Source organism: Epinephelus fuscoguttatus, linkage group LG12 (assembly GCF_011397635.1).
Source record: "Epinephelus fuscoguttatus linkage group LG12, E.fuscoguttatus.final_Chr_v1".
Classification (NCBI taxonomy): domain Eukaryota; kingdom Metazoa; phylum Chordata; class Actinopteri; order Perciformes; family Serranidae; genus Epinephelus; species Epinephelus fuscoguttatus.
This window is the reverse complement of record NC_064763.1, coordinates 10,955,259-10,981,575: the sequence shown is the minus strand read 5'-3', so window position 1 is coordinate 10,981,575 and position 26,317 is coordinate 10,955,259. Positions and strand designations below refer to the sequence as shown.

At 40.9% G+C, this 26,317-nt stretch overlaps 1 protein-coding gene and 2 non-coding genes across 4 annotated transcripts; 1 reads left to right on the top strand and 2 right to left on the bottom strand.

The window, feature by feature from the left end:
• Nucleotides 1-952: 952 nt before the first annotated feature.
• tbc1d8b (TBC1 domain family member 8B) lies at nt 953-20,161 on the top strand. Of its 2 annotated transcripts, XM_049592066.1 has the most exons (21): nt 953-1,201; nt 3,875-3,985; nt 4,621-4,739; nt 5,126-5,351; nt 6,251-6,491; nt 7,033-7,240; nt 7,365-7,532; nt 7,628-7,789; nt 8,095-8,245; nt 8,448-8,662; nt 10,932-11,049; nt 11,140-11,425; nt 11,517-11,646; nt 11,726-11,824; nt 11,907-11,975; nt 12,084-12,324; nt 13,641-13,706; nt 16,225-16,317; nt 16,479-16,526; nt 16,633-16,730; nt 16,850-20,161. In XM_049592066.1, the coding sequence occupies exons 1-21, from the start codon at nt 1,075-1,077 to the stop codon at nt 17,297-17,299; spliced, it is 3,426 nt and encodes a 1,141-aa protein (XP_049448023.1). In that variant the 5' UTR covers nt 953-1,074; the 3' UTR covers nt 17,300-20,161. The 2 variants fall into 2 exon arrangements, with proteins under 2 accessions (XP_049448023.1, XP_049448024.1); XM_049592067.1 differs by lacking the exon at nt 16,225-16,317.
• Nucleotides 20,162-22,658: 2,497 nt separating this feature from the next.
• trnay-gua (transfer RNA tyrosine (anticodon GUA)) lies at nt 22,659-22,747 on the bottom strand. Its single transcript is given in 2 exon segments — nt 22,659-22,694; nt 22,711-22,747. It is a non-coding gene; the product is annotated as a tRNA-Tyr (tRNA).
• A 684-nt stretch (nt 22,748-23,431) lies between these two features.
• Nucleotides 23,432-23,520, bottom strand: trnay-gua (transfer RNA tyrosine (anticodon GUA)). Its single transcript is given in 2 exon segments — nt 23,432-23,467; nt 23,484-23,520. It is a non-coding gene; the product is annotated as a tRNA-Tyr (tRNA).
• Nucleotides 23,521-26,317: the final 2,797 nt, after the last annotated feature.

The following is a 26,317-nucleotide window of genomic DNA, read 5'->3' as shown; positions in this document are numbered from 1 at the left end:
CAGTTCACTGTTTGGTGGTGGTGGCACAATCTTATTTTTCACTCCATTACTCAAATCATTAAAGTGTCAGTGGGCAGACATTTATTCTTGTGATCTGTCACCAAGACCTGCTGATGTTGCTATCAGTGTTTAAATTACATTTAGGACCCACTGGGTATTTCACCGCATAAGGCAGTTTGCAGAGTGAGGTTCAGTGGGTACTGAAGAAGCCTTTAGTGCCAAGCAAACTGATAAATATAGTCATTTAGATATGGTGCTATAGGGATGCTGCTGATAATGCAGTGTGCTGTAATTATCTCCCCTACAGTATAGATACTGTAATGCCCTGTCAGCTCCTTGGTTTCTGAGATACCAAATGTAAATCTTTGAATTTATCTAGCAGCAGCATAAACACAACACTGTTCAGGCAATTTGGAAAAGTTTTTAAAAAAAAAAAAAATATACACCATTACAGCAAAAAAAATAAAATAAAATGAAATAAAAAAATTGTGATGGTCACCATAGTTCCAGTGTAACTGTAAGGCTAATGACTTTGACACAGTTCCTCACCTCCTTCCCCTCCCCCTGTCTGAGAGGGGGATTATAAATAAAAAAAAAATAATACATATGTATATCTTTATATATTGTTTTGTTGTTTTGTTATTAAAAACGTTTAGGATGTGGAAATGACTATATAATTTGGTTATTTTATTGGTTATTATAATCATTAGATTATAATAATTATATCATCATGTTACAATAATTATTTTAAATATTGCATCTTGGATGAAAAAGAAAAAAACATTTTACTGATGAATTAAAGATATAATAAAAATGAATTAATTAACTATTCAGTATTTTTCCCTGATTTCATTCATGAAATAGCAGGTCCCTGAGAATGAATCTCCTGGGACCGCCTTCTCTTCAGAAACTACAATCCCAGAATGCCTTGCAGCTTTGGCAGCATTTCTTGTCGACGTGGGAAGGGAGGGATTCGGACACAAACAAATGTGCACGGGTTTGATGTCGGGCTACGTTACCGATAACCGTGACATGTCAGGTGGATTTGATAGATAACTCCATGACCTTTCAAACATGTGGCTCAAACCGGATGAGATTCTGCTGAAAAACGCGTTTAAATTATGGGTCACCGAGAAGGATAACGAGTATTTCGTACTGCAAAGGAGACGAGGGTACGGAGAAGGTGGAGGCGGTCTGACAGGTAACGTTAGCGGTTTTGTTCTCACCTCCTCGCGTGTGTAGGACAGCCGCTGCAGCTTCGCCAAATCCAATTAAAACAAACTAGTTATTAACGGGTTAACTCGCCATACGTTTGCATAGCTAACGTGCTGCCTGCCTCGTATAGGGCGGGTGCTGCTGTGTAGCCTACCCGTCCTCTGAAAAATCTCCTCATAGCAACAGGTATAAGCCTGGTGTCACAATTACATAAGTCCGTTTAGATAGTGAACAGCTGGTTTCTTGTGCTGACACGCCAGCCTGCAAGAGTGAAGGTCTATTTGAGTGTACGTGTCAGTGTATTAGCTTTTTTGGTGTGTTTCATGTTTGTGTCACCGCAGAGTTGACAGGGAGGTTACATGGAGAGAAAGTCTCCACAGTTATCTCCATTTCCTGCAGATTTTGCTGCCCGTGGTGCCTGTGGTTACGTTACAGGATGTACATGGGCCTAAAAACTTTGAGCAATTGTTGAGTCAGATTTACACCCAAGTCACATCATCAGCTGACAAACGCACTGACAATCATTATGTTAGAGTGGCTATGTTACAGATTTTTACCAGTTCATTTCTGAAGGGAACATGCAAGCACTCATATCTGGTTGTTGTATGTCAGTCCAGTCACTGAGTTTGTGAACATTTTCACCACTCTCTCCCTGAGGCTCGAAATATTACAGAAAACCCCTGAATTTATAATGTCACTGCAATGTCAGGGACTGCTGCTCCCCGGACAATAAATGTGTCAGCGAGTTTGTGCAGACATTGATGCTTATATGAGTTGCCACACTGTAATTTAGGTTATATCATAGCCTTGCTGAGATGAGATGCAGTTTTTTAGCATGGAGGGAAAACCACAGCAGTTGTTTTTACAGACTAGGGCTGCAGCTAGTGATTTATTTATTTTTTTTTTTTTTTAATATTGATTAATCTGTCAATTATTTGCAACAGTCTACAGCCTAAAGATATTGAATTTACAATGAAAGAGGGGCAAAGTCACACATTTGAGAAGTCAACACAAGTTTTCCTTGTTGAATTACTTTGTTAATTGTCATAGTGGTTTGTTAATAAATATCCTAATGATCAACTATTTCAGTCATCAGCAAATTATTCAGCTCCTGTACAAAACTGTCTATCTGTGTGTGTGTTTGTGTGTGTCAGAGTGATATCAAGGTATTATGATATACACCAGGGTATTTAGAAATCCTGAAGTTGTGATTGTCATAACAGTCAGAAATAGACACTCTTTCTATTAATTGCGGAGATGCAGTATTGATGCAGTGTATTGTAGCGCACAGCACACTCCACCAGAGGTCAGTCTCTTCTGATGGAACAGGCAGCTTAGTTGAGAAAGATGGCGGCTGCGAGTGGTAGGGATGACATTACAGGACTAGTTAAAAAAAAAAGGAAAAATGCCTCTGCTCCTGTTTGTGAATATTGCCATATATAACTTTAATTTGAGATGACTTCTAACTACAAAAGCAATTTATTGGCCGCATGTCTGTATTCAACACATCATCTTCATTCAGCCCACTAATGTGTCAGAAACTGCAGCGGCAACAAGGGTCATCAGGTTCTCTAGCAAGTAGGCTGCTTATTTCCTATCTCTTCTTTGTTCTGTGGGCTAACTATTTAAATCTAGCAAGTAGGCTAATTGCACATTAGAAACACAGCATTGTAGACTAGACAATGACATACATGCTACAATGTCTTCCATCACCAGTAGCCTTTACAATGTGCGCCCTCAAGTCCTCACCCCAAGTGAGTCTTTGATGTAGACACAACTTTGTGTTGACCTAATTGCATGACATCCTTCACTGACTTGGATATTTGAAAACCATTGTCACCTGCCAATATTGAAATGTTGCTTGTAATACCAGCAATGATTGTAGCCCACGGTTTCCAAGCACATGCCACAGTGTGACAGCCGTGAGGTCATTGATAGATAATTAATGATAATGAGTGGTGTTCTAGCTGAAGACAAAAGGCCCGATGTCCTGCTTGGCTGGTTTAATGATAGTGGAGGTTAAATACTACCTGATGGTAAATGGCATGATGCACTTGAAGCCCCCTCCAGCTCAAGAGCCTTTTATGTCTGAAGTATCTTTTATGTGTTTAAGTCTATGCTCCACTGTATGATATTGTTCTACATTGATGGGAGCATAAATTATGCAAAGTGTGTTTGATTCTTTACTCCTGGGCAGCTCAGTAGTAGAACATGTGGAGAGCAGCCTCATCAGGAGGCAGACAGGGATATAATGCTGATGCAGTGCATGAGTGTGGTTTCACTGCGACCTTGTTAATTATTCATGGAGGGCATGTCAGCGAGAAGAAGTTATAAAGGTAACAGATTTAGCTAATTTTAGTTGTGTGGCTGTGACGTGGACCTGAGGGACATTTTATGTCTACACTGTCAGTATAAGTAGCCTATAAAGGAATAGTCTGTGATTCAAGTATAAATAAAAGATTAACAGGTCTTTTGATACACGACTAACAATAGTATTTATCACTAAATACAGCATCTAAACACTGCTGCAATTAGCTAACAGTCACAGGGATTAGTCAGTGGTCAAAAAATCAAACCTTTAATCAAAAGTAGGTTTTTGGTTCTTATTTTCCTAAATGGTCAGTGATGGTTAAAAATATGAATGTACTGTATGTTGCAGGCCTCCTTGTAGGAACTCTGGACACTGTGTTGGACTCCACATCCAAAGTTGCTCCCTACCGCATTCTGCACCACACACCAGACTCACAAGTGTATTGGTCCATAGCATGCGGTATGTCACTGTATTTTCTTCTTATTCTGACAGGCATTTCATTGGTGGTGTCAAGATGATTAGGTTTTCAAGATTATTAATTGCAAAATGTCTTTGTTTATTGCATATGAAGTCACATGTTAAAGTTGCATAAAAACAGTAACAGGTAAGGTTGTCCAGAAAAATCCAATCTGACTCACAGTGAAGCCAATATTTCCTGAATCCACACTGAAGATAAAATTTAAAATTTTAAGGGCGGTAACTAATTATTTTTATTATTGATTAATCTGTCCATTATTGTCTCTCATTAATCATTTTGTCAATATACTGTAATGACAGAAAATATTTTTTCAAACCAACAGTCCAAAAGTCCAAGTCTGTTGAGCTTATATCATGTGTGACAAAGAAAGCATCAAATTCAATTTTAAGAAACCAGCAAATGTTCAGCTTTTGTGCTTAAAAAAAAAAGACCAAAAGGATTTTTCTGTGAGCAAAATAGTCACTGATACTAATCATATCGGTCACTTACGACTCTTTTAGCTATAAAAGAAGCATTTTTTCTCCAGAGATAAATAAAACAAACGAACAACAACTCACAAACATGATATCTGACAGTTGAGTTTTGTATGTTTTTTCCGTTCTTGACTTCTGGTCAGGTGTCACCAAAGAGGAGATTGTTCAGCACTGGGAATGGCTGCAGCAGAACATCATGAGGACTCTCTCTGTATTTGACTCCAGCGAAGACATCACCAGCTTTGTACAGGGCAAGATTAGAGTAAGAACTTATGAAAATCTTTTTTCTATTTTTTTTTTTTACTGGGTATTCAGTCAGAACAACCCACACAATTTATATGCCTACACGTTAATCAATGAGCAGAGTTGCACTTGTAATGCTATAAAATACTTTATGTGATAATGGTCTCTTAGTTCTTGTAAAACAGTAATCTTTTATTGTCATTTCCTTAAACCTGATGATTTGGATTCATTTTTCTGGCAAAGTAAGTGTACGTTTTGTCACCAAGAGCAACACCTTTGTGATTACATGCAGCCTTTTTTTTTTTAAAATGGTCGATATAAGATATTGATTCCAACTGCTTTAAGGAAGATGATATCCCATTGTCACCCTCAGTGTGCAGTAACCCTCGATGTCTACTCTGTTAGGGTCTTATTGCTGAGGAAGGGAAGACATCTCTGGTTCTGGAGGAAGATCCCGAGAAGTTCCGAGAAGCACTTCTGAGGTTTGAGAAGTGGTTTGAGCTGCCTCCGGAGGAAAAGCTGGTCACATATTACTCATGCAGCTACTGGAGAGGCAAAGTTCCCTGCCAGGGCTGGCTCTACCTCAGCACCAACTTCCTGTGCTTCTATTCATATCTGCTGGGAGCTGAAGGTAAGACATCTCTGTGCTATTTGTCAAAGTGGAAACAGATAACCTAATATAGTTACATTTTGTGTAGTTTTATAGTTATTTTATTACCTTTTATAGATATATCAATATCATTATATGCCCTATAATATTTTGCAATATCGATATCGAGGTATTTGGACAGAAATAATGTTTTATTTGATTTCCTTACTACGGTTGTTTGGTTTCTGCTACTGGTGATAGTAACTGCAAAGAACTTATATTATACTCTTTGGTAACTGAGGATAGCTACCAATAGGTTCTGCCAAAAACAGAAATGCTATCCTCTTCTTGATTTGGTTTCACAATGGTCAACACACTTCAAATCTAAATGCTGATGGCGTTGTTATTCAATAGCCATTCTCTTGTGCAGCTGACATTTACTTCATAATGAATCAGTTAAAGCAACTAAAAAAATAACTTGCCTGTTTCAAGTTTAACACGAGTTTGCCGTTTGTCTTGCTAATTATGATTTGTGGTAACAAAGACTGTGGCAGCTCCCACTTGGCTTTTGAAGGAGTTCAAGGTAATTACAGGTCTCATAATTTTAAAAAAGCCATTATAGCAGACCTCATAGTTGGGGCAGACTTGATAAGTGGATAATGGATAACACAGAATTTAATGACACCAAGTGACATTTTAAGAGTTTTCACAATGATGCTCTTTCATTTTTTTGACATCAGCATTTCATAATGCCACCATGCAGTATGGTGTTACTGCAGTGCCTCTCATGTATTTGAATTTTTGACAAAATGGACTTTGTCGGACAAAAAAAAAAACAGGATTGCATAATAATAAGTTTCCCATTTGTTCAAGATCTTTGTCCTTGCAGCTGCAAGTCTTAATCACTGATTTAATTTTCATGTATTGTGATGACTCAACAGTGAAACTGATCATCTCCTGGGATGAGATATGGAGGCTGGAGAAAACCTCCAACGTTATCCTGACTGAGAGTATCCATGTCTTGGCTCATGGGGAGGACCACTACTTTTCCATGCTGCTGCACCTTAATGAAACATTTATTATCATGGAACAGCTGGCTGACTACTCCATCAAGCGCCTTTTTGATAAAGAGGCCTTCCAGAGAGAGCCGGCGCTTTCCGACCCCCTGCAAATTACCAAGAGGTACTGTCTGTCTGCTGCACTGCACAGCTTTACATGATCCTGTTAGTGCTGGCTGCCAGCTTTAAGAAGCAGGGTAAACATAAAGTCTGACTCGAGTCAGAAAGCGTTTGTTTTTCTGTTAACCTGCCTGGAGGGGCAGGTTGATCATACATAACACTACCAAAATCAAAGTGCTGTAGTTGTTTACTTTGACAGTTTTTTAAGTAGATGTTATTATAAATTTTAAATGCTGTAATTTACGGTCGTAATGATAAAACAGGACAAGTTAGATGCTGACCTTATACAAAAATCTACCTGTTCATATTAAGATATACAGTATATGCAATAATAAATATATTATAATTTTTCAGTGCCTTAAAGATTAGTATGTGGCTGACAGTCAAGAGAGTTTACTGTGAGATTGTGTGTGTGTGTTTGTGTGTGTGTTTGTGTTAGAGAGAGGGAGAGAGTCTAGAAGATGCTAAAAGGATCTTCTTGGAAAACTTTAACGTGATGTTCTGCTCATGACACTATTTTCTGCCTCGTAATACTTACCCCACAGAGGCCTAGAAGCTCATGCAAAGAGTGAGCAGTTCCGGACGTTTTTCAGACTTCCAAAAGAGGAAAACCTGTTAGAGGTGCACGAGAGCTTCCTGTGGGTGCCCTTCAGCCATTTTAACACACTCGGCAAGATCTGTCTGTCCGAGAACTACCTGTGTTTCGCCAGCCAAGATGGAAGCCAGTGCCATACCATTATTCCAATGCGAGAGGTAAAGTGAAACTGGATTGATTAAAAACACTGCCAGTAAATTCTCAGATAGCACCCTGCAAACTGATGACTAGCAGAAAACTTCAAAGGTGGCTGTCCTGTCTGCCAACGTTGCCTTCTTCCAGGTTGTTAATGTTGAGAAGCCTGACTCCAGCAGCAGGGCTATAACGGTGTGTGTGCGTGGCAAGAGGGCGCTGCGTTTCTCTGAGGTGCGGGACTACCAGAGGCTTGCCAACACAATCCGTAGCAGGTGTGGGATTAGTGCCAGCCCTCAGCACTCTGCATCATCAGAGGTAACATGTTTTAACTGTTGTTTTATTTGTGTCCCTTTACTCTTGACTCACAGTTTGCTTTCTGACAATGAAAATTATATATATTTATGACTAAGACCATACGAGGCGAGTGCCAGTCGCTCATCAACCACTTCGAGGACAACCCAGAGGACGTAACACTGATGGTGGGACAGAAAGGCAGCAGCAAGGCTGTGAGCACTGAGGCTCTCATGACTGTTTTCCACCCCCAGGATGTTGAAAACCTTGACCCCAAAATGGTAAATATCAGAGTTCTGTTCAAATGAAATGTAGCCCTTTTTTTTTAGCAGCATTTTGTGCATAACCACCACAGTCACTTACAAAATCTGAGTGCATTACCTTGATGAATGTTGATTAATTGTGATGCACCAGAACCTTATTATGCTCTACAGAGTGGGGGTGTCTAGGTGGGTGTCTAATCAATTCAGGGTTGGACATAAATAAAGCATGAAGCATGTATCTGTTTAGAAATACAACCAGGTTTACCAGTGTTGCAGAGCATGTACATTAACACTGAGGTGTGTGCTACATGTGCATTTGACAGCTCAAGGAGAAGATGAAGGAACAGTCTTGGAACATCCATTTCTCTGAGTATGGACGTGGCACGAGCATGTTCTTCACCAGGAAGACTCGAGACTTGATCGTTCGTGGTGTCCCTGAGGCTTTGAGAGGAGAGCTGTGGATGCTTTTCTCAGGTATTTATACAGCTAACAATACTCTCACCATGGTATGTGCAGCAAGTGATATGCAGTGTCCATGATTTGCTAATGAAGCCTTACATGATTGAAAGTGTTAAGCACTCAAGTGCTCCACAACATAAATAATTAAGTGAACCATGGTTGTTGTGGGATCTGTGCAGCATGTGTTTTTGGACTGACTGTGGTTCTGGCTCTGTAGGAGCTGTGAATGACATGGCCACTCACCCCGGCTATTACACTGATCTGGTCGAACAGTCTCTGGGCACAAGCACTTTGGCTACAGACGAGATTGAGAGAGACTTGCACCGCTCTCTGCCAGACCACCCTGCCTTTCAGAGTGACACAGGAATCTCAGCTTTACGCAGAGTCCTTACTGCCTACGCATACAGGAATCCTAAAATTGGCTACTGCCAGGTACTTTGATATTTTCTTTTTTTTTTTAACAGGAAAAGCCGCAATTGACTCTGATAACAGGAGCTCTTAGAGGTTTTGAGTAAATACAGTAATGCCTGGTACACACTACACAATATCAGCCCGATTTTAGCCCAATATAGCAAGGTACGGTGTCGGCATGGATCGTGAATGACAGTGAGTGTCATACATGATAATCCATCGTTTTATCTTGTGTAGTGGTCATAGACACCACATCTGGGATACCTCATGACGTTACCAACACAAAGTCTAGCATGTTTGATTTTCTTTTTGTCGTTCACGACTGCTCCCGTCACAGCCGTCACTTTGACCAATAGGAACACAGAGCGATCTGCTGCTGTAGACACCTGTATGACAACAACACCCCAGAGTTTCTAAAAAGGGAAAAATACCAGTGTGAAACAGCAGCAGCACTTTATCAACCCGCGGAGTACTGCCATTAGCATCAAGCTAGCAAACAATGTTAACTTCTTCATAATGGAGACGGACATAAAGTAAGAAAATTAAAAAAAATAGTGGCTTTTATTTACCACAACTGCAGAGGCTACCAGCCTCATTCGAAACAGACTACATTATAAGCAGGATGTTATTTATTTTTCTCTCTGTTTTTTTATATTTTTTACTTTTTATTCGCTCCCGTTTGCCTTGATAAAGTAAATGCGTTGCGCCATCATTTCAAACTCAACACTTCCTGTATCTGTTTCAAATTAAAAGCCCCTTATAACTTCGGCCAAGAGAATCCCTTCATTTTTTTTAAAGGCTTTTATTGTGAAATATTTGCAGGAACTTGTTGTAGAGGATTCAGTGACTTGTATGTTTGCATATGGTACTTCAAATGGAGCTCCTGCCATCTGCTGGCACTTTTTACATTACTACAGCAACATTTCGGCTGGCACATGAACAGACACAGTGACTGAAATAATAGTTAAATTAATAAAAATAGGACAAGAATAACATGATGACATCACACACGTCATGAAGGACAATCGAGGGTGATTGGCATCGTGTGTCATGTGTGTCGGCCAAGTCACGGCACGATTTTATGACTCCACAATCGCATAATTACTGTCGGAACGGACAGAAATATGGTGTAGTGTGTACCAGGCACAACAGTCATTAGCCAATTACTGTATGTAGTTTGTTATCACAGATAATTATTTGATTTATATGAAAAACATGCACACACAAATACATAGTTACCAGTAAGTGTTCAGTCTAGAGGTCAGCCGATTTTATAAAGGCTGTTAAAACAAAGATGGTTTGGAACAGGAAAAAGCTGATAGTCGATTTATGGGCCAATACCCTCCACCCTCTGTGGGAAAAATTAAAACATTTGACAGTGTTGAAAATATTCGACTGTAATTTGTACCAGTATACTTTAGAGTGGAGTCATTTTGTGTTTTCAGAATACTACAAATACTTTCTCCATGATTCTTAAAACACAAAGAAACAAGACTAGATCAGAGCCTAGTATGTGGCTGGGCTATGTATAAAACCCTAGAGGGCTTTTAATTTGAAACAGCAAGTGGAGGCAGTCACTCAGTTACAGATTTTGCTCTGGTGCAATAGTGAAAAAAATCGCAGTAGCAAAAAACTGATGTAAATACACGTTAAAATGAAGAGCAGTACATTTAGACACAGCCTAACAGCAGAAGGGACCTGCTATCTCTGGAGATGAACCCACTGATCCGCTGCTTTTTGCTCAATTTAACACAGCCCTCTTCTCTTGTGCTCCGGTAGGTGATGTATGTCCGTTAGCAGCCATTGGCCACTAACAGTGCAAAGTTCGTCTGATAGTGATAGTTTATAAACCGTTGACCTCTGGTCCAGTCAGTTTGCTCTTATGATCATCTCATCTCTTCATTTGTATTGGTAATTAAAGTGAAATTATCCTTTTGTTTTTGCTCTTTGTACCATGACCTCATCACCTCACCTGTCACAGTTAGACTTCAACAAAAACCCTTATGGTTTTAAACCCCTGCACCCTTTGCTGTGATTGGTCATTCATGACACTGAGGAGTGAAGCAGCTCTGAAAAGCAGAGGGGATTTTTACAAAAGGCCAAGTACTTTGAAAAAATGGCTGTGGCGTTTACAAAAGGCCACAACGTGATCTGAAACCATTGAAAACATTTTTTTTTCAAGCACTGATGCTCTGAAAAATGTACCTTTTTGACACACACACCTTTATACAGTCACCCCCCCTCCAGTTAACCCTATTCTTACATCAGGACTGTCGTTTTTCCTATTCAGGCCATGAACATTCTCACTTCAGTTCTCCTGCTTTACGCGAAAGAAGAGGAGGCTTTCTGGCTTTTAGTGGCCGTCTGTGAGAGGATGTTGCCAGATTACTTTAACCGCCGAATTATTGGTGAGAGTGGAAGCATTTCTCATACTGTTTCTGCTGGTAATTTTAAAACTTGTGAAGTTGCACTCTGAAAAGTTGCCGATCTTTCTTCAGGTGCTCTGGTCGACCAGGCGGTGTTTGAGGATCTGATTCGAGAAAACCTCCCCCAGCTGGTGGAGCACATGACAGACCTGAGTTTCTTCTCGTCCGTGTCCTTGTCCTGGTTCCTCACTCTCTTCATCAGTGTCCTGCCAATAGAGAGTGCTGTGAACGTGGTAGACTGTTTTTTCTACGACGGCATAAAGGCCATTCTTCAGCTTGGCCTGGCAGTGCTGGACTACAACATGGAGGCGCTGATCAGCTGCCACGACGATGCAGAGGCCGTCACCATCCTCAACAAGTCTGTGTGAATACGAACAAGGCAGGACCGATGTATTTCAAACATGATTACCGTGTAAATGATTTTCTGTCTTTCTTTAATGTTATTTCAGATTCTTTGACAGTGTGACAAACAAAGACAGTCCCTTGCCTCCAACAGTGCAGCAAGCTTCAGTCAGCAATAATGATAAGGCATCTCACTTCAATGTGGATATCAGTGAGCTGATCCGAGAGGCCTACGAGGTATTGCGTTTTTCTGTGGCTATTTTACTCCTTGTGATGTCGATGTTGTGTTTGATTTAATTAATTGTGCTTCATTTAGAAATATGGAAATATCCGTTCAGAGGAAGTCGAGAGTTCACGGAAAAGAAACAAACTGCATGTGATCCAGACACTGGAGGATACAACCAAACAAAATGTGGTGAGTGGCCATTGAGTTCACAGTAGTTGGTGTGCTTGAATTGCAACTGTGATGGTAAGGATGCATTAAAATGTAATTTCAGATTCGAGTGGTGTCCCAAGAAGTCAGACTCAATGCCTCACATCTTGATGAGCTTTATAACTTGTTCAAAGTAAGTCAAAGACACGATACAGTAGCTTCAGTGTCATCATACATAAATGTTAACTGTCATTATAAAAAAAGGAGATGCGTCAAGTCTTTCTTTATTTTCTGTTTTCAGCGGCAGCATTTCCTCTCTTGCTACTGGACAATGAAGAGCCCGGCTCTGCTCCATCACGACCCCAGCCTGGCCTATTTGGAGCAGTACCAGTTGGGTTTCCAACAGTTCAGCGTGCTCTTCTCCCTGCTGGAGCCCTGGGCTTTCTGCACCACCAAGAGCACACTCTCCCTCTGGGTCTTCCGCCTGATAGACGAGAACCAGGACGGCCTCATCAACTTTAAAGAGTTCTGCTGTGCGCTTGGTGAGTTTACTTGCTCCCTGCTCTCCACTAAGGCCCCGATCAGACAGAGCACATTTGGCAGGTTGCAAAATGTAAGGCCTGCCATACTGCATTTTGTTGACACCTGCACTGACCAGACAGAGCGCTTTTTGCAGCTTGCTGCAATTTTTTTGTTGTTGTTGCTAGGCAACCACTGAATCACCTCTCCTTAGCTTAACCACTGTTTTGCTGTGAAGTAAACTCACAGATCTGTTCCTTAAAATCTGTATAAAAAATGGACAGGCAGAGGGCAGTTGCTCTGGCTATGATTGAGGGTGAGAGTTTGTTCCCAAATACTATGCTGACACAGGAAAACGGAGATCCGTCTGGGTACATGAGACCTTCAGAGAGAAGGAAATCATGGGTAGGGCTGTTGCAGTGATGGAATTTCCCCTTCTTTGATTAAGGGTGGCTCAACAGTGCTATATATGGCATTTCCACCATTTTTTGATGTTTTTGCGCATTTCATTTATCCTAATTTTACTGCTTTGTAAATAAGCTTTATTGTGAGACAATCCTTAGCTATGTAGTTGCTCCTTAAGTGACAAGGATGACATAGTGTTAAATCAAATTGAGTACTTGTGGCAGTGAGGTGCAATAAGGGCGCAGCATTTTTTCTGTTGCAATGCTTTGGTTGCAAAAGTAATAATGTCAACACACAGCAAAGTACAAACTTGCTCTTGCCCTTGCTGTGGATGAAGAGAAGGCTGGAGCACTGAGGGAGAGAGGATGGACCTGCTGGTCTGTGAGGATTCAATATTTAGTTCTCCCACATTGTTGTTCAGCGATGTGACGGTTGGTCTCTGTGGTATTTCCCAACCCTCCTTGAGTGGATGGCTGGATAAAAATTAACATTCATTGACATCAAATTTGGCAAACGTGCCATGCTCAGCGTAGAATATAGCTCAGTGCCTGTTCGCATTGGCATTTGTAGCATGGTGTAAATATTAGGTGCTCCCATGGGGAAAAATCAAACATGAACATAGAGGTAGTGGTGGTTGCTTACTATCCCCTGTTTGGCTTGTTATTGCAACAGCCCTAATTCACGGGAAGTACCACCAACTAGTCCAGGACCATTGCCTGGATGATTTATAGACTTGTAAAATGTCAGAAAGTACTCAAGGCTACGATTTGTTTAGGTACATCTTGCAACTTGCCTAGAGCTAGCAAAATGTTTCACTCTCACTGAAAACAATTTAAAAAAGCTGCTTCAAACTACTAAAATGCTGATCGGCGCTTTAACAAGCCCTGCAGACCAGTATCCAAACTGCTATAACTTCTAATTGCTTCTCCCACAGATACTTTGTACAGTGGATCATTCACAAATAAGCTGAAATTCCTCTTCAAGCTGCACCTTCCACCAGGTGAGTGATGAACAATATATAATGATTTACCTTTTCATATATGATGACTCTAACCTCTGAGCATTTGTGTCTCAGTCACATCTGTCTGTCTCTTGTACACTGGAACAGATTTGTACCAGTGTACCTTCAGCTTCAGCCTCTGACTCATTTCCCTCATATGTCCACAGTGCTGATGTACTCCTGCAGGTTCAAAGTTCAAGTGCAGCACATGTTTTCAGACTGGATCCTTCACGTTGTCTATATTCTACCTAACATGACAGCAGTAACACAACAGCAGCCGCCTAAAGTAGAACACAAGGTCAGATAGACATCAGTCTTTGGTCTGCAGGGCTTGAAAATGTATGAGTTGTCATTTCAATGATCCAGCCCATAACTTAGCGTTTGTCAAGTGAGCACGTTGCCTGGGGGCAGAAACTGTCCTTGAATGTGCGGCTCTTGTCTGCATGATGTGGCAGTGCGTGCTCGAAGGCTGGGGTAAGAATAGTCTATGCTGGGTGAAAGAACTTTGCCATGGCAACGATGGGTGTAAGGAGCTGTAAGGGCATTTTGCAGCGGGCTAGCTTCTCTATAAAGAAGGTCCGTGATGAGGATGGAGTGCTCAAATTACAACTGACAGCTTAGCAGCAGAAGAGCACTGAGTCACCGTTAGTGATGTGCCAGGCCTGTAAACGTCAGGCAGCACAGCTTGTTTTATGTCTCGTGGAGAGTGCACATTGCTTCAGCACCAAGGACAGGTCCCCAGTACTGAACCCTGACACACTTTAATCAACATCACCTGTGACATAGCTATAAAAGCCTGAGCACAGGAAGGTGTGTTGGCCCAGTATGCTGTCTGAAAAGTGGCCAGCATTTTTGTGATCATCTTACCTGGACAGTGAGATTTATTATGTACAGCAATGTCTGAGGCTGATATTTAAGTATGGAGTTTAATGAAATGGACCATTTGTTGTTTGCTTCTTGTGTGAAAGTAAAGAGTGCTGTTAAACCAAATCGACATCTGTGATGTCACCATGGCTGCCATGCCACACTACTTGTTTTGTTTACTTTTTTTATGATGCAAAATTCCAGTCATTACCATTTTTAAGAACACAGTGCTATGCCTTGGGGGACTTCCCTCGAGCAAAGTAGGCAGAGTTGTGGTCTTATGGAAAGCGTGCAGAGCGAGCTGCAAAAATCAACCACAGTGACCTCAAACACTTTCCGATTTCATGGTGGGAGAGCCCCGAGCCCTGGAACCGGGCCAAACACTCATTGATCAAGGAAATGTACTATTTAGAGCTGAGAGTCTGCAGGTTTTTCAGTTCAAACATAAAGTATAGCAGCCGTATTCATTCATCGGCTCCAGTCAAAGAGCAGGGGCTACACGGTGACATCAGCTGCATGGTGACATCATCTGTGTCGTGATTGGTTGTAGACAAAAAGTCTTGTAGCTTGTGGCTACAGGCAGGAGTGATTAAATTATAACATCAGGATAGCACTTCTTATTAACAGTTGTAAATCTGGTGTATGAACATGATAGCACATTGCAAATAGACTTTTATACTCTGCAGTATCTTGTGTGCAAGTGGAAATTTAGTTTAAATGTTTTCACAGTTTATCATTATTCATCTTGAGTACAGAGGTGATAATCTGATGAATTGTTGGCAGGGGTCACAGGTCAGAATTTGACAGAGATCCTTAGACTAAAAATGTTCAATACCTTTGATAGGCCCATTACATTTTGAATAAAATTTTAGATTTCAGGTGCAAATGTCAGCCTGAATCTGGCAATAAAGGAAATATCACCTCAATCAATTAATGTGTTCACAAGGACATGAGTTTTTAAGTATCCCGTTTATGTGTTTTGCACATTTAAACACCATATCCTGACTATGATCATGACTCCGATAAGCTTCATAAGCGGGTTATTCACGTCCATGTAAACACACTCATTAAGGTTTGCTCGGATCCTGAGTCTCAGGAGCAGATTTCATGTCACAGACACACACACTGACCAACCTGACAATCATTAGGCTGTGCCGCTTATACAGCACGAAGCTGTCAGGACAAATATAATGACACTGCTGGCTTGTGAGGGTAATTGTGTAATCTAGCAATGCAAACTGGCACGCATGCATGAATACACACACAGTCATTGGTGGGGGTTGGAGCACAGAATTATAGCACATCTCAGATAATAGTAGAATTGGAAATTAAAATAACACAAGCAGGAAGTATTTTGCATGGGAATGCCTTATTTTTTAAAACAATACTCAGTAATTTATTTAGTTTGTTATATGAATGTTAACAGCACATTAAAATACTTTTAAATATAATGCAGTCCAGTACATAAGCTTTACAAAGATGTAGTCTATTTCAGGATTGTGAGAAGGAGTTACATTAGACTGTATGTAATAAACTGAACTCAGTGTATATGGACATCTATGTTTTCTTTGATCAAATTCTTTAACATATTTCATCCTGTCACCTCTGTGTCTTCATCTTTCCTCTCAGTGTACTCACAGTCAGTATCTTCTAGCCTTCACAGGTAGTCCTGTGCACTTAAAGGAACAAAGAATCCAGCACTTTATTCCAGTGACTGAAGACTCTTCTCACTTGAGTAGACTCACTGGTTAGCCTCTTTACTCTTTCTTTTCCGTTATAACTCAAATTTCACTTGCACCCTTTCCTCCTCAATTCTGTCAGTCTGTCTTGATGCTTACCTGATTGCCTTGAATGTTCGTGAAGCATTTCTCTGTTCACTTTGTTCACATGGCTGCTTTTATGTTTCAGCATTTGATCTACCAGAAGATGGTGTGATAAGAAAAAGCCCTGAGAGAGGTGATATTTCATCCAAATTTATCACAAACACTCCGTGGTTATGACCAAAAACGGTTGATGTCTTTGTTTTGGGTGATAGTTTACAGTTTGTGTGTGAAATTGACAGGTAGAGGAAAAGTGGACCTGCAGGCCTACCTGAAACAATGGCAAAATGAAATACTTAAGAAAGAGGAAACCATCAAGGACCTGCCCCGAATTAATCAGGTACATTAATCCATGTACTGTTTATTGTCTGAGGGGACCATGTTCAGGATTCAGCTTCACATTTTCACCATAAAACTCAATTTATCTGATGAAGTGCAACACATTTTTTTCTGTCTCAGACTCAGTTCATCCAGTTCTCCAAGACCCTGTACAACATCTTTCATGGCGATCCAGAGGAGGAGTCTCTGTACCGAGCCGTGGCTCATGTGACCAGCCTTCTCCTGAGGATGGAAGAGGTGGGACGGAGGCTGCAGGAGCCGAGCAGCCCGCCAGAGTCCACAGAGTCTGCTAACACTGATGATGCTGTTGCTGCTGCTGCTGCTGCTGCAGAGTCTTCACCAGAAGAAGCTTCTGCCAGCCCGGAGAGCTCCGACACTACCAGCTCCAATACCAGTCAGGATGCAGTGTCCGACCTCACAGAGATGGAGTGGTCGTTTTCATTTGAACAGGTCCTTGCTTCTCTGCTCAACGAGCCGACCATAGTCAGCTTCTTTGATCGGCCCGTCGACGTTCACACTAAACTGGGACAAGCTAAGGTTGCCCAGCTGAAGCTAAAGGCGAACAAGTGAAAAGAACACATGCTTTGCTTCTGATTCAAACCCAGAAGTCACCATTAATTTCCTTTCTCCACTCGGATAGGGCAGCGATTTTTGGGCGAGGCACACAGTGAGATTACTGCTAAGGTAATATCATAAATGAAGAGGAGTGTCAGATGTTAAAATCTGGGTTGCAATGTGCTTGTGTGTGGGGCTCTGATGTTCGGCAGCGATGGCTGATGAAACTAATAAGGCACAACATCTCTAAGACACTGTCTGACACCTTCAGTGCATTTTCATGTTAGGCCTCTTAGCAAACATACTGTAGGCTGTTGTTTCTCAAATCTGATTATGCATTTTTAAACTAGGTGATGAAATGTATTCTCTCATGTAGCCCCAGATTTTAAGTTTAAAATATTTTTCCCCGTATGCCATGGATGACATACAGTATAGTTTTGTATTGTATATGGGACATGGAGTATTGTCCCCTTTATTTAGAAACATGACAGAAGAGTTTGTCCTTCACTCTGTCTCCGATGTCATGTCCGTAACAAACCACTTAGACAAGGTGACTGAGATTCCACAGGAATAGTCTCCCTCTGGATATCTTAATATATTTTCTCTCAGATTACTCATCACTGCAGTAGGTAGAGAGACAAACTGTAAATGCTAATGTGTCCTGTGACTTTAATGTCTCTCGTTATTAGGCAACATTAGTGTTATTCTGTAAACGTCGACTTATTGTGAGAAACACCAGCTTTCCAGTTGAAGAGGCACAGAGTACAGTAGTAAAATGTAAGTAAGGACAAGCAGTAGCATTGTCCCTGGAAGCCATAAATTGATTTCAGAGATTTATCTGAATGAGGATGTCAGATGCATTTTATTGAGAGCTTGGAGGATTCAATTATGGTGTTAGACATTTGCAATAATACACAAGAGAGGATGCCGTACTGCCACACTCGTCCGTCTTGTTCCTCCAATAGCAGCACAGCAGCACACACAGTAACAATATTATAGCATGACTTAAAGTTTGTCATACTGGTCTGTAAAGGTAAAATATTTTGAATTCCACAGTGCTGCTGCAGGGAAATCTGCATCCGCTTCTCAACATGTGCTGTGTGTGATCGTCAGAGTGCGATTGGTCGATGTACTGTTTGCTTATGTCCGTCTTACTGTATATGTAGGATGTTATGCTCTAGTAGAAGTGCAGCATTTTGTACATAAGGATCAGTTCAATAGTCGTTTGATTACTGTATTTATCAGGCTTGTATTGATGTAAGATATGAGCTAGCGGACTGTTGTGGACACAACTTAAACCTTTTTGAAGGACATTTTGTTTTATCAAATCTCAGGGTGCAATTTGTGTAAAATAAACGGGAAAAAAGGGATATTTTTTCGACCTGGGATATATAAAGTATATATGACTGAGTTATACATAGCTTACAAATGTCTGTAACATTAAAATATAGAGCATGTGTAGCATAGTTACAGGATTTGCCACATTATGCTAGCCTTTAATAAACAGCAATTATTACTGCTCGCCTCAGAAAGCCAGATCTGACTTACAGTATTTCAGTTGTTTTGCTTCTTATCTGTGCATTTTCTGCCTCTTTGTGTTTGCTGTTATCTCAGTGAATCATTTGCACATTTGTTTGAGATTCACACGTCGTAGATATGCCTGTATCTCGGCCAGATCTCAAAGGCGTTGGATTCCAAAAGGTTGTGACCACGTCAGCTGCAGCTCGTCATCTCCAGGGGCCAAATTCAAGAATTCACAGAGCTTTATATTTTGCTTGTCTTGGGAAAATGCTTCAGAAGCTCTTTAGGTGCAAGTGCAATTTTCTGTGTCCTACATTTTTATTATTCTGCCATTTGCTGGAAATGTTTTTTTGTTTTGTTTTGTTTTGTTTTGTTTTTTCACTTAAGATTTTAGGACGAATCTGAAATGTATTTCATAGTGTAATTATTAGGTCAAGATTGTTGAAGTGAGTTGTACACACACTTTTTGGAACTGAAAAGTCCTGTCCCTGTTTACACGGCTAATGTAAAAAAAAAAAAAAAAAAAGAACATGAAAATAGAGCCCATTTATCTTGATATCTTGTCACTGACTTTATTTCAGTGCTTAAAGGCACAAGGAAACAGAAGTGAGGGGGCAGAGCTTCAACAGGAGAGCTCAGCATCTCCGACTATGGTCTGGTTATTTCAGCATGACAGTTCCCTGGCAGCTTCATGCTGCATTTGTAACAATTCTGAAACTTCAAGAAATTATAACATACAAATTACAACCTCTTATCAAAGACTGCGTTGTAGTCCTTCTGCCAGGGTTCTGAGTTTTTCATTTCAGTTTATTGCTGAATCTATATCTGATTATGTGATAATATCTTCAAGGTTAGAAATCATACAAAAAGAAGTTTGCTCAAGAATTTTTTGTTCATCTCCACTGGTGAATTACTATTACTATTACTATTTCTTTAGGCATAGCTTTTGGAAAATGGCACTTTAGATGACTTTTGCTGGCCCAAAATTAATGTGTGGTTTCTGCTTGGTGGGAAAAAAAATGAAATAAGATGCCTTTGTGATAACAGTGGAGGGAAAATCAGACTGCTGAAAAATCTTCATCCCCCCCGGCATGCTGTCAGATTTGTCATTAAGCATCAGAGTGTGAACAGTAGGCATGCCTAATGCTCTAGCTCCTGCATTACTGTATGATTAGTCAATTCCTTATATGTACAAGTGTGGTCTACAGCTTTAAAAGTCTGTATTTTTTGATTGAACGCTTGTTTTCCAAATTAAGTGAAGCACAGACATTTCTGTTTACTTGCTTGATTATGATTTTTTTTAATCTCCATGCAGAAGTACCAGAATAAAGAGTGATGATTCTATGAATAATAACATTTGGGTTATTCTGAGTGTTACTGGAAGCACTACACACCGACATGAATTGCAATGTGAATCGTGACATGTTAATTGATGCTTATTTTTTTGTATTTTATGATTTTCCTGTTTGGGATATCTGACAGTGAGGCATGTTTTAATTTATCTATGCATATAAAATAGGGATAGTTATGTAGTGTGCTATTGTATAATAAATATAGTCATGGATGAATAATCACACTGTCATTATTGTGACATGTCCTGAGGATAAATAAGGACAAATTCAAATTTACTTTTTAAAAACATAATTTTTATAATGTACAATGAGGGGACTTTTAACCATTTCATAATCTGTCCATATACATATATAGTTTTCTTTTACAATATCTGAAATAGATTCTAACCTACTACAGATATGTTTACCTATATCATGAAATCAGTAACGTCCATGTTCATGGAGTAATGCTGTTTTTATACCTCCGTGCCAGCAGCAGCCGTGGCTAGAGGCATTATGTTTTTGGGTTGTCCGTTCCATTTTTATGAACACGATATCTCAAGGAAACCTCAAGGTATTTTTTTCAGATTTGGCACGAACATTCACTTGGACTCAACGACGACTTGATTAGAATTTGGTGGTCAAAAGTCAAAGGTCACTGTGACCTCACAGAGCATGTTTTTGACCAAAACTGAAGAATTCATACATTAATTATTTTAAAAAAAATCACAGAAATATCTAATAGGATAAAATTATCAAGGTCAGCTTCACTGTGACATCATAATGTTCTGCATCAAACACTTTTCTAGTCATTATTTAACATCATATCTCAGAAACAGAAGGGGAGATATTTGTTCCAATACTGAATTGGTGACACTAATCTTGGGTGCCCACCTGGAAACTGTGCTGATTGTATACTGTAGATCCTCTGTGCTGCCAGGGGGATGATGTGTGTGAAGCATCAACAGACATGGATATAAACTAGTACAAGCTGACTGGGGTGCGGAGGCGTACAATCTCAAGGTGCTAATTCTAATTTGCTTATTTAGCATCAGTTCTCAAGCACCATTATTACTCATTTGGAGTTGTGTTTGTGTTTGCCTGGTGAATGTAAGTCCAATAACTACTCTTCTTTAGCTCTGTTTTTGTTCTCCACAACTCCTGAGGGGAATATGTCGCTCTTTAGCTGCTAAATGCTCCACTGTGTCCACCAGCTAATTTCTGTCTGTCTGCTGTTTCATGCTGAACAAGTTACACTAGTTTACAGCTTATTTGGTGAAAACAGCAGCCTGTCACGGCCAAAAACTATAAAAGCAGTAGTGCACCAAAATGTATTGCAATGCAGTATGTTAATATTGGTAAATGGACTGCATTTATATAGCGCCTTTCTACCTTACCAGAAGTGCTTTATAATTTACCCCTTATTTGCTGGGGCCTATTCTAAGCTGACACTGGGTGAGAGGTGGGTACACCATGGACAGTTCACCTAGGGTGACCATATTTTGATTTCCAAAAAAGAGGACACTCGGCCCAGCCACAAGATTGTCTACTTAAATGATACTCGCAGTTTACTCAAAGATGCCTTATAATTTTAATATATTTAAAGTTTATATGTATGGATAGAATATTCAGTTATATTACAAAATAATATCTCTCAAAGACAGAAATTCAGATAGGCCCCTATAGATAGGGGACACATACACACACACACACACTAGAGTGTGGCTACCCGATCCAAGCCCGATGGGTCCCGACGGTAGGCCTACCCGACGGGTCGGGCCGGGTTCGGTCAAAAATGTATAAATTGTATTCGGGCTCGGGTCGGATTCGGTCAGCTTTCAGTGAAAATGTGGTGTAAAAATAAATAAAATCCTATTGTCAGTGCTGTTTATTGCTTGGGGAGTGTTATTTAGGTGACAACACCTGAACATAACACACACACACACACACACTGGCTGTTTGTTTCTACCTCTCCCCTCACTGGAACCCTCGGACCTCCACCTGCCCGCCTCTGCCTTGATTAAACGGTGAAAATAAAATAAAATAGGAAAAACTTGTCTCCCTCTTTATCTTATTGTTTTATTTCTCCCTCTCCCCTCGCTGGAAGCCTTGGACCTTCCGCCGCCCGCTCCCGTCTCAAACACGGAGAGCTCCCTCTCTTAATGAGAATAGTCTCCAGGTGTGTGCCTGCTAATGGAGAGGCAGAGGGTGGAGCTTCCCTGAGAGGGAGAAACTGGATGATGGCCTTACTAGACCAAAATCCTACCTATCACATATGTATCCCTCAATCATCCATCCTCTGGATGGATGCTGGAACTGATGCTGAACCAAAGTTTATTGGTTGGATTGGCTGCCTCGATCTCCTGAGAATATCGTTGTCCACTTTTACATAACAGCGTTCATTTCTGCACAGGTCTGGCTCATCTTGATGACGATTACATGTTCAACAAGCAACCTTTTGTCCAATGAAATCAAGCCTTAATGTCAAACAAACCTCTGAATGGTTACCAATGAAAAGTCCATCCTTCGAGCCGGAGTTGAACCAGCGACCTAAGGATACCTGTTATGAGCACTCTACAGTCCTCCGCTCTACCAACTGAGCTATCGAAGGGAACAAGTGCTCTGCAATCATCCATCTCCTCCATGGATGCTGAAATGGATACTAAACCAAAGTTTATTCTGAAAAGACTCAACATCATAACACTTATGACAAATTTAGAAAGCTCTACCCTCAAATGGTTGGAGAACAACCACATAATAACTCAGACAATGGGGTCGACAAGCGGCTTTTGTTGGACAAAATCAAGGTTTATTTTGCAATGACTCCACCTTACATACTCATTTTGACAGATCGGACACCAATGAAAAATTCATCCTTCGAGCCGGAGTTGAACCAGCAACCTAAGGCTACCTGTTATGATCAACCTACAGTCCTCCGCTCCACCAACTGAGCTATCGAAGGGAGCACATCTCTCTCAATCATCCATCCTCTGGATGGATGCTGGAACTGATGCTGAACCAAAGTTTAGTAGTTGGATTGGCTGCCTCGATCTCCTGAGAATATCGTTGTCCACTTTTACATAATGGCAGAACAAGTCCAGATGAAGTCTGACACCAACCACCATGCACTGTGCGGCATTTGGCAGTGTTCGATTCTGCACAGGTCTCGCTCATCTTGATGACAATGATTACGTGTTCAACAAGCAACCTTTTGTCCAGTGAAATCAAGCCTGAATGTCAAACAAACCTCTTTTCATTCTGAATGGTCACACATTGGACACCAATGAAAAGTCCATCCTTCGAGCCGGAGTTGAACCAGCGACCTAAGGATACCTGTTATGATCAACCTACAGTCCTCTGCTCTACCAACTGAGCTATCGAAGGGACCAAGAGTACTTCAACTGTCCATCATATGCAGGGATGCTGAAACTTATGCTGAACCAAAGTTTATTGGTTGGATTGGCTGCCTCGATCTTGTAAGAATATCGCTGTCCACTTTTACATAATGTAATAGCAAGTGCAGATGAAGTCTGACACCAACCACCATGCGGCATTTGGAAGTGTTCGATTTTGCACAGGTCTAGCTCATCTTGATGACAACGATTACATGTTCAACAAGCAACATTTTGTCCAATGAAATCAAGCATGAAGATTCCACTAAACTCTTTTCATTCTGAATGGTCACACATCGGACACCAATGAAAAGTCCATTCTTCGAGCCGGAGTTGAACCAGCGACCTAAGGATGCCTGTTATGATCAACCTACAGTCCTCCGCTCTACCAACTGAGCTATCGAAGGGAGCATGTGTAACCAAGTCAAGTGGTGAGGGGTTAAAGCCCCAAATAATTAATGAACTGTTACCATAGGTTTCCCACAATAAATAAAATACAGTGACATAACCTTGACTGGAGGGGCAATTTATTGAACATATATGCTAAAAATCAGGTTTTGGGGCAGTTTATTCATGAAACACGATAAGAGCTCAAGCAATAGGGTAGATGTTATGCCAACGGTGCTAGGGGTGTTACGAGGACAAAAATGCCAGTAGGGCACAAACGCTAAAAAGGAGAAAAAAAAGCACAACTGTTACTACAAGAGCCAGACATGTAGGGGAGTTACCTGGGTGCTCCCAAAAGGCCCGGACACCACCACACTCACACTGGTGCACAGCCACCAAAGCACAGCAAATCATTTACACACACACACACACACACACACACACACACACACACACACACACACAAGAAAAACCGGACATTATCATCAATTTATAAACACCCCCCGGACGCCCCGGACAGGACGTGAAAAGTGGACATGTCCGGGCAAAAGAGGATGTTTGGTCAGCCTAAGGTCGCCAGACTATCACAAGGCTAACACATAAAGACAGACAACCATCCACACTCACATTCACACCTACGTCCAATTTAGAGTCACTAATTAACCTAACCTGCATGTCTTTGAACTGTGGGAGGAAGCTGGAGTACGCAGAGCAAATGCACATTTACATGAGTTTTTAAAAACTCTCTCTCTCTCTATTCTCTTAGCACCTTCAGCGTATGACACTCCCTTTCCTGCTCTGAGCTTATTAACTTTCACTTCCTTAATTCTCTTAGGACACTGTGCTGACCCTGCATGGTGATATCCCTCGCAGTGGAGGCACTTCATCTTTTTTGCAGTCCTCCCCATAACAGGTTTCATTCTGAATCCCCTACATACTGCAGCAACATGCTTATATTCCTGACAGCTGCAACATGTGACAGGAGCCCTCTCATATGGCCTCATCATGTAACACACATACTCATACAGTATTTCCCGCAATTCCAAAAGTCAAACACACCGAATTACCGTCCTCCTTCTCCCCTTCCCAGAATCTTGTCAGTCTTTGTGCCTCATACACACCTGCAATATTCTGAAATAACTTCTACTGACAGCGGCACTCCACTTACCACTCCTTTCTTCCTGACTTCTGACCCGGGTGAGAAGAGAAACAAGTCACAATGATCTCTTAATACACAAATCTTTAGGGCCCTATCTCTCTAATGCTTTAATACACATTTAATGATTACCTTTTCTCTTCTTGTGATCCTGGCCAATCATTCATCCCCACATTGTCCCTCTACAAACTTTCCAACCGCACACAAAACCTTGAAAATCCCTGTTTTTGCCACAGCTATCATCCCAACAAGATTCGTCACACGTGCTCATTGACTGACTGAAACAACTTGAATTACTCCTCTCTTTTTAAAATATTTAAGTCATCTTGTTTCCAATTTTGCTTTCTATTCCTCCTCCGACTCCATTTCCACAGGTGATAATTGCTCTCTGTGGGTTCATGACTACAAGCAGCCTGTTTCACATTGCCACATTATTTTCACATTGTCAGCTGATAAAAGGAAGCTGTGACGCAATTGTATCTGTCATAGTAGTTGTGAGAGGGGCTCCAAACTTCACCGACATGTCTGGGAATTCTTTGGCCCCCCCACAACAGCTGACTACCCCACCACCAACAAACAATAAATATCTACAGTTCCTGGCATGCTTCCTGTCCAAATCAGGGCCTATGTAAGACTAAAAGGGTCTCACCCCATATGGTGCTTCAGTCTATAGTAAGAGGGACAAATTTATTAGAAAATCCTGGCACCAGATTAAAATGGTTATGTTACAGTCAGGCTGTTCTCATGCACTGTTTATACATATACCTACAAAAAGTAATGCACCACAATTTGTATATAACCTATGTAATCAAGAGCCATTTGCGTACAACCCACGTAACTGGGAAGACTGATCAAGTGACCGATGCACTGACAGGAGTAACGACGGAAGTAGTCCATCTAAGTAGGTATGTTTTGGGGGAGTATAGGTCACAAAACACAGGACTTTCACCAAGTATACTGGTGTTCCGAACCGTGTGAAACCAAGTGAACTCTGAGTTATTTTAATTTTCCACATGAGAATAATTTGTAGAGTATGTAGACAGAAAGTCCAAAATGAAATATGGTGCTGGAAGCTAAGTTGTAATGTCTTGGGGAAAGTGAAGCACAAATCTTGTTTGTACAGACTGCTTCTCTCCATTAGTGGGTCATATTCTGACCTGAAAAAACAGGCTTTATGATGGACACTTAGTCTTACTCACTGGTGGCACAGCAGCTACAAATAGCCTCTTTATGGCGTGACAAAAAC